This window comes from Camellia sinensis, chromosome 9, assembly GCF_055761805.1.
Source record: "Camellia sinensis isolate YWXY chromosome 9, ASM5576180v1, whole genome shotgun sequence".
Classification (NCBI taxonomy): domain Eukaryota; kingdom Viridiplantae; phylum Streptophyta; class Magnoliopsida; order Ericales; family Theaceae; genus Camellia; species Camellia sinensis.
In genome coordinates, this window is record NC_138969.1 from 178,176,579 (window position 1) to 178,185,476 (window position 8,898).

Below are 8,898 nucleotides of genomic sequence, written 5' to 3' on the forward strand. Positions count from 1 at the left end.
TCCACCAAGTGTAAGTGCCTCTCCCACGACCCACTAAATTCAAGGACACAACCTTGAAGCATATCCTCAAGGATCTGAATAGTACGCTCGGACTGTCCGTCAATCTGAGGATGATAAGCCGTGCTAAAGGTCAATCTAGTGCCCAAGGCACTCTGTAAACTCTACCACGACCTAGCAATAAAACGTGGATCTCTATCTAAGACGATCGACACTGGGACCCCGTGCAACCTCACTATGTCCCGAATATACAAGTCGGCAAGATGATCTACCAAATCTCTCACGCGCATAGGGATAAAGTGCGCCGACTTAGTTAACCGGTCCACGACCACCCAAATAGCATCACTACCCCATTGAGTCCTCGAAAGACCTACAACGAAGTCCATCGTGACATGCTCCCACCTCCACTCGGCTATAGGCAAGGGTTGTAACAAACCCGCTGGCCTCTGATGTTCGGCCTTCACTTGCTGACAAGTAAGGCACTTGGATACAAAAACTATCACATCTTTCTTCACACCCCGCCACCAAAACTGGCGACCCAAATCACGATGCATCTTAGTGCCTCCCGGATGCACCACAAGGTGTGAATGGCAAAACTCTCAGAGTACTTCCTCTCGGCAAGACTTCGGTACAAACAAGCGGTCTCGGTACCTCACACTCAGGTCGGGATACACAGTCAAACCCTTCTCAACCTTCCCACTGGAGATCTTCTCCCGGAGGGATTTTACCTCAAGGTCACTTCTCTGTGCCTTTAACACTCGATTCACAAGTGTAGGTTGTGCAACTACATAAAACAAGGCCGCAGACTCAACAGATTCACCTAGAAGCAAATCAAACTCGCCCAGTGCACCCAACATTTCCCACTCCCGGATGGCTGTACAAGCGACATCACTAATGGATTTCCTACTAAGGGCATCGGCCACAACATTGGCCTTCCCCGGATGGCAATGCAACTCGAATTCGTAATCCTCAATAAACTCCATCCACCTCCTCTGCCTCAAGTTCAAGCCTTTCTATGTAAACAGATATTTCAGACTCTTATGATCCGAGAACACCTCGAACCTCTCACCAGGTAGTGCCTCCAAATCTTCAAGGCAAAAATCATAGCTGCTAACTCTAGGTCATGTGTAGGGTAGTTCTTTTCATGTATTTTCAACTGACGTGAGCCATAGGCTACTACTTTCCCTTCCTGCATCGATACACACCCCAAACCCTCTCGTGAAGCATCACAATACACTGCATAACCCAAACCTCTCTCTGGAATAATCAAAACTGGAGCAGTGGTAAGTCTAACTTTAAGTTCTTGGAACGACTTTTCACAAGTTTCACTCCACACAAACTTGACCCCTTTCCGCGTCAATCTGGTCAACGGTGAAGTTAGCTTGGAGAAATCTTTCACAAACCGACGGTAATACCCAGTTAATCCCAGAAAACTGTGAATTTCAAAAACACTCTTAGGTTGTGCCCAATCTTGCACTGCCTCAATCTTGGATGAATCTACAGTCACCCCTTCCCCGGATACCACGTGGCCTAAGAATTTAACCACTCTTAGCCAGAATTCACACTTTCCAAACTTGGCATATAGCTTATGGGCCCTAAGCAATTTAAGCACCACTCCCAATTGTTCCTCGTGCTCCTCCTCCGAAAGTGAATAAATTAGAATGTTGTCCACGAAAACGACCACAAAGCGATCTAAGAACTCCTGGAAGATTCAATTCATCAAGTCCATAAACACTGCCGGTGCGTTGGTGAGCCCAAAAGGAATCACTAGAAACTCATAATGGCCATACCGCGTACGGAATGTCATCTTCGAGATATCCTCCTCCCCGACCCTCAACTGATGGTAACCCGATCTCAAGTCTATCTTAGAGAAACAACGGGGCCCTTTCAACTAGTCAAACAGATCATCTATACGGGGCATAGGGTACTTGTTCTTAACCGTAGCCTGATTCAACTTTCGATAATCGATACAAAGTCTCAAAGCCCCATCTTTCTTTTTAGCAAAGAGAGCCGGTGCTCCCCACGGCGAAGTACTAGGGCGGACAAAGCCCTTATCTAGCAACTCCTGGAGTTGAATCTTCAACTCACTCAATTCGGCTAGGGCAAAATGATACGACGCCATGGAAATCGGTGCCGTGCCAGGCACTAAGTCAATAGAGAACTCAATCTCTCAATGAGGTGGCAAACTAACAAGATCGTCGGGAAAGACGTCCGAGTATTTACAAACCACTCTCGGCAACTCAACTTGGGTCTCATCACACTCACTACTTATACAGCTTGCGAGAAGACAACTAAGCTCACTCCGCCCTCGCGGATCATACACTGGTGGCAAGACTTTACCAACACGATCTCCCAAGAAATAGAAACAATCCCCGCTCAAGGTACATATAGTAACCCTCTAGCGATAGCAATCAATAACAACCCGGTATGACGATAACCAGTTCATACCCAAAATCACATCAAAACCTGACATAACCATTACTACAAAAGAAAATGGAAGCCGACGGTCAGCGACCTCTATATCGCAACCTCTACACCCTTGTTTCAAAATCAACTCACCCCTAACAGGTGATACAATACAAATAGGAGAAGCTAATTGTGCCAACTCCAACCCCAAAACAGATGCAAATGCAACAGATATAAAGGAATGAGATGCACCCGTATCAATCAGCACATTAGCAACCGAGTTGCAAAACAAAAAGGTACCTCTCACAATAGATGGGGCCGGTACCAGATCCTGCGTGGTAACAGCATACACACACCCTGAAGGTCTCTGATCAACCTGCTCATCTCTCGGAGCATAAGACTGCTACACGGACTGAGACGAAGAGGCTTCATGATTGGCCATCGAGGCCTGGACTAACTGAGTTGGCTGATGGCTTTGAGTCTGCCTCGAACCAGATGCACCAGATGTGCCACTCAACTGTGGGTAAAACCTCTTCAGGTGCCCCGCCTGACCACACTAGTAACAAAAGAGCGGCTGGCCTCTGCCCTGACTCTGGCTCTAAGGACGAGCCAAAGATGAAGCTGTTCTCTGCCTTCCTCCCCTCTGAGGGCAAGCTGGAGACTTGTGGCCCAGCTTACCACATTTGTAACAAGTGAAGTCTCCCTGTCCGCCTCTTCCAGAACCTGAGCCCGGTACTGGAAAGGTAGATCTCGCAAACACACCCTGGGACTGCTGAGGGTTAGAACCCCTCTGCCTCCTACCATCCCCTTGGCCGTCCTGACTCCTCTTGGTGCCCCTCAATCTATCCTCCTCCTCATGCATAATAATCTCAAGATGGGCTGTAGCATCCACAAGGCGCCCATACTCCCGAGTCATGGACCCCGCAACCCTAAGTTTAAGCCCGGTCCTTAACTTCTTTTCGAACTCAAGACAACGGCGTTCCTCTAACGCCACTAGCTCAGGTGCAAACCTCGATAAACTGGTAAATGCGGCCTCAAACTCAGCCACTGGTGTATTCAGCTGCTTGAGTTAACAGAACGGATCCCTCAACCTCTCCCAAACAGCGGGAGGCAAAAGCTTCTCCTGGAAGACATCAACGAAAGCCTCCCAAGTGCCACCAATACGTCCTCGAACAAACTTCCACCACTAACCCGCGCCTCCCCTCAGTTGGAAGGATGCCATGGTCACTCTCAAGCCTTCGTCTTCGATGCTAAGCATCTTAAACGTCTTCGTCATCTGCTCAAGCCACTCATCAGCCTTCAGTGGCTCCTTTAGATCACCCACAAACTCGTCCGGATTCGACCAGAAGAACTCCCTCTTCAAAAAGGACGGCCCTGCCTCGGCCACATGGGCCTGGATCTGATTCTCAGCCCTGAGAATGTCCATGGATTCCCTCAATGCTCCTGCCATCTCGCGGGCTAAGGCGCCCATGGCTTGCTGACCTGCTAGCTTGGCCACATTGGCCTGACCAACCCCCTCCTACTACGCCGGAATCTCATCCAGTATAGGCATCTCAAGCCTCCTAGGCCTACCACGCCTACCACCACGTCCTCGTCTTGACATCCTAGTAAAGGTAACGAAGACATTAGCACATTCACAAATGTGCCGAAGCTATATCACTCACGTCCAAATGCAATGGACAATTGTAATTCACTCCACGTAAGCACATAATCACATAAGCACTTACGAATTTCATTTTCGGATAATGACAGTCCCGTGGCGTTGCTAGAGTTCCGGTTAGAAACAGCATTGATCAAGTGCTTTTCTAACAGGACTCCCAGAAACCCAATGATCCACTTAACATCCTAGAAACAAAATTCCATACCCATATAGTCACATAAACATGTTATCACATAAGTACATAACATTACATCTAAGTCTCTAACAAGCGAGACAAACCCACTGTGGTACTAACCACTTCCCACGTACCCAAAGTATTCAAACCCGGTACGCTCTGATACCAAGTTGTCACACCCTCAAAATAATACATTTAAACCTATCATTCAAGACATCCATACATATAAAAGAATAAAACATATTTCTATTTATCAGAGTGTTCATTACAAAAGTATTACATGTTGACAACAAAAGTAAATGCCCTACGGGCATATAACTTTCCAAGCCAACACTTGGTACAATTAGAGAGTGCTAACTCAAACACATTAAGCCCTTAGCTTGAATTTACATGTAATACCAAAAGGATAACAACGAAAGATCTTTCAGCCTCTAAGCCTCCCATGCTACGTCCTTAAAGGTGGCATATCACATGAACCTGAAAATGATGTCCCATATAGGGTGAGCCAGAGCCCAGTAGAGATATGCTAAACACAATATGAACGATAACTAAAACATTAGCTTTTGATAAATGTTCAACTCAAATAAACAGACATACTTCTCTTTCATAACCAATCCATGTTCACAGGTATATATATATATATATATATATCAATCCCTTTTCATTTCATTATCCAAACCAATTCATAGATATGGTTCTCAATTCATCCAGACAGTTTATAACGAGACTACAACTCATATCAATAATACTTCAACATTTCAATTCATCTACGTTATGCAAACGTAATCAAGATTTCGGGACTTTCACCTTGGACACTCCGGCCAACTTAATTATCAATGGAGTCCATCCCCTATCTCATCCAAAACAGGTTTGAGAGTACATCTCCTATCTCCTCTCAAACCTTAGAGTACATCCCCTATCTCCTCCCAAACAAGATACATATGCAATGTATTTAAACACTTATCATGTACAATGATCAAGCAATCACATATTCAATGTGTTATTCCATCCGTCATATTCCACGACATACTCAATTGATTAGTTTTAATTCACCTAATCATCATGCAGTGTCTACAACAATCAAGACTATCCTCCACCGATAGCCCAAAACAGTTATTTCTAAACAGATAATAAATTATCAAATAGATAAATTATCTACAATTTCAAAGGTGAGTAATTTATCAATCCAACTACACCATTCCATCTCACGACTTCCCGATTTCATGATTTTCACCTCAATTTCACATTCTCATACTTTCCCAAATTAATTGTACAAGTTGATTAATCACATAAAATTAGGGCTTTTCCCCCTTGTTCCCAACTTTGGCCCCAAGGCCCATTTATCATCAATAAACATCAATAACCTCATTTTAAGACCCATATACACATATATAATTCAAAGGAACAAAACCCCTCTTTATACATTTCAAGTTTTGAAACCCTTAACACCCAAAATTACCCAACTTTAACATTAAATTAAAATGACCACATGTTTATGTCAAATGCCATAAATATGAGTAGTTATCCGTACCTCAAGTGAAGAGACTCAAAGGAGATGATGAAGAAACTCGAAACCCACAACTTTTCGGATCAAAACGAAGATCGTGCCAAACTCCACACTTTATACAAAGGAAGTAGGGTAGAAGATCACTAGAACTAGATGTATTTGTGGAGAGAAGATGTATTATAGAGAGAGAAGCTCTCAAATGATAGTTTTGGAATGTTTTAGAGAGAGAAAGAACCGAAAAAGTGATTTAAAATGACACAGTCGCGATCTGATATATGTATAGTACACTCGAGCGGATAGTAATACGCTCGAGCGCAAGACACAAAAACTTTACCCGCTCGAGCGCAAATATTCCCGCTCGAGCTCAGACCCGCTCGAGCGTAATGAAATCCTCTCGAGCGTGAAAAACACTTCCGTAGTATATTTGCAGACGCATAAAATGCTGAAAGGATGCAAACTCCGCTCGAGCGCAACAATACCCACTCGAGCGGATCATCAAAAATCTGGGCAACAAGATTAGAGACTAAAACTCCACCAACCTGTTCAAAACATGCCCAAGACATTTCTAAACTCAAATTCAAAGAGTTAAAGGGTGAAGATGAGATATAGACAACAACGTCAATAACAACAAATGACGGGGGAAATCGGGATCGCTATAACCTCCCCCCTTAAAGAATTTCGTCCCCGAAATTTATATAAGTTTCAGAATTGCGTTTTCTAAATTCCTAACAATATTACAATTCAATATTCAACATCTTGACCCATTACCGGTCATCCCATCTCCTTTCAAGAGGCAAATTACAATATAATTCAATATGCATTATCAATATGCATTTCTTTGAAATTCAACAATTCCCAATCAAATGGGAAATACACTTTGCACTCTTACATTTTATATTTAATTTTTTATTTTTCAATTGTAAATAGTCAATTTTTTACACTTTCAATCAAATTTTAACATGATCATTTGGTTAGTTTACAATATATAACAGTATAATGACAAGTACACTTTGAAAATTCAAGATAAGAATTGGAGTAAGTTAGAACATTATTCCTTCCACATATGATACAATTCCTCGGTCGCCTCTCAAGATAAACGACCCGCCATATGAGATAAAAGGATGTGAAAGACGGGAAAAGCACTGGTAATGACAACTTCCATAGGGTCTTAATTAGGGTAAATTACACTACTAGCCCTTTTAGGTTGATCAAAATTTTATTTTGGTCTTCATAATTCTAATTTAAATAATTTAATTAATATATTTTTAATTTTATTGCAATGTGATCTTTTCGTCATGCGTTGTTAACATTTTGAATGGAAAAAAAAAATCATGTGCAAAATTAGAGGGATCATAGTGAAATTCAAAACAAATTTCACTTTGGTCCCTCTAGTTTTGCAAATGGTCTTTTTTTCACTTCAAAGTTTAACGATAAGTGAAGAAGGGACCACATTGAAACAAAATTGAAAGTATTGGTTTAATCAAATTAAAAAGATAGAAACTAAAGTGATACTTTCCGTAAATTGCAGGGATTAATGGCAATGTATCCTAATAGAAACCATTACTCAACTTGGCATAATCGATCACCGTGGCATAATATCAGAAATTGTTGATTCATTAACAGAATATTCTTTATCATTTGGTTCATAATGATAAGCTAATCTCAACATAGAGAAGGCATATCGTTCGGGTTTGGCTAAGAGTTACAACTTCACTTTTTAACATAACCACAACCGATGACATAGTAGGCCTGTCATATGCATCTTCTTGAACACACAATAAACCAATATGCATGTACCTTAAGAACTCATCAAGATCACAAGACTCCGTCAATAATGGATCAATCAATTCCAACCCTTTCCCTTCATTCCATAATTTCCATACCTGTAGCATCATCTGGCCAAATATACTTATTCAAGAAAAATTTCCAACAAGACTATCAATTTTGAGAAGTATAGTCTAACTCAAGCCAAATAAACTTACATATGCTATAAGGCTAGGAGCGCACTTAGTGAGATGGAAATTAGCATTCCTCATCCCAGTTATGATCTCAATCGAGAGGACACCAAAACTAAAAACATCAGACTTGATGGAATATAATCCTTCCATTGCAAACTCTGGAGCCATGTAACCACTATCCAACAAGAGAAAGGATTGGAAAGATATTCAATATGTGAACTAGTGTGATTAATGAAGCTACCTACTTAATTGTTTTACATAGATTGGTTTTGGGAAAAAAAAATGATAGAAAAACAAGCAGTGAACTCACTATGTTCCAACAATCTTAGCAATGTTAGTTGCACCATCGCTTCCTTCGAAGATCCTTGCCATTCCAAAATCTGAGATCTTTGGGTTTAATTCAATATCTAGTAACACATTGCTTGGTTTTAGGTCCCTATGAATGATTCTAAGCTGAGAAAATCCTCATGAAGATATAACATTCCCCTTGCAATTCCATTGATGATATTTAGACGCCTACTCCAATTCATTTGCACACGCTTCCTAGGATCTAACCATAAAAGAATAGAAAAATATATATATTATAGATTAGGAAAATAAAATTCTGATTAACTACAATGAAACATACAAATTTTTATATATTACATTTGTATGAAAAAAAACTAACACATTGTGATTTAGAACAAGTAGCCGAAGCCTTCTTGGAACAATTGGACCTCCAAAAGGCAAGAAAGAAACCAAATTGAGAGCAATAGCGAAGCTCTTGGGACAAGCTCAGAATTGTATCAAATTAAGTAGTCTGATTGGAAATGTCATTTTAAATTGAGGTCAACGCTGTTCTCGATGATTGTGAATGGTGGATTTTAGCCAAATTCCTTCGTTTAGGCCTTCAAATTAGCGATTTTGCCGTTTTAGAAAAGTTCCGTTTTGGGAATAACTTTATTTTGGGAAGTCCATTTTTAGTGCCGTCTATTTTGGCATGTTTCTATTATTTTCTAGTATACAAATTTGTGCTTAACTCATATTTTCTATTTTTGATAATTTTCTATTTATTTTCAATTAGGGTTCATTTTATTATAAACACACATGAATGCCTTAGGGCAAATCATATTTTTTGATGCAATATAATTCAGTTCTTCAAAAAAAAAAAAATTCTTCCTTATGGATTCAAGGATTTTGTTCATCGGCTAGAATG

At 41.0% G+C, this 8,898-nt stretch overlaps 1 protein-coding gene across 1 annotated transcript in view; it reads right to left on the reverse strand.

Moving 5' to 3' along the window:
* LOC145798874 (cysteine-rich receptor-like protein kinase 10) overlaps positions 1–8,249 on the reverse strand; it is a 33,809-nt gene extending 25,560 nt beyond the window's left edge. The window contains exons 1-2 of the mRNA XM_082888112.1: positions 7,728–8,249; positions 7,543–7,628 (exon numbers count right to left, since the gene is read on the reverse strand). Of these exons, the coding sequence (XP_082744238.1) occupies positions 7,543–7,628; positions 7,728–7,871 (230 nt within the window). The 5' untranslated portion in view covers positions 7,872–8,249. The remainder of the gene's footprint in view (positions 1–7,542; positions 7,629–7,727) is intronic.
* Positions 8,250–8,898: the final 649 nt, after the last annotated feature.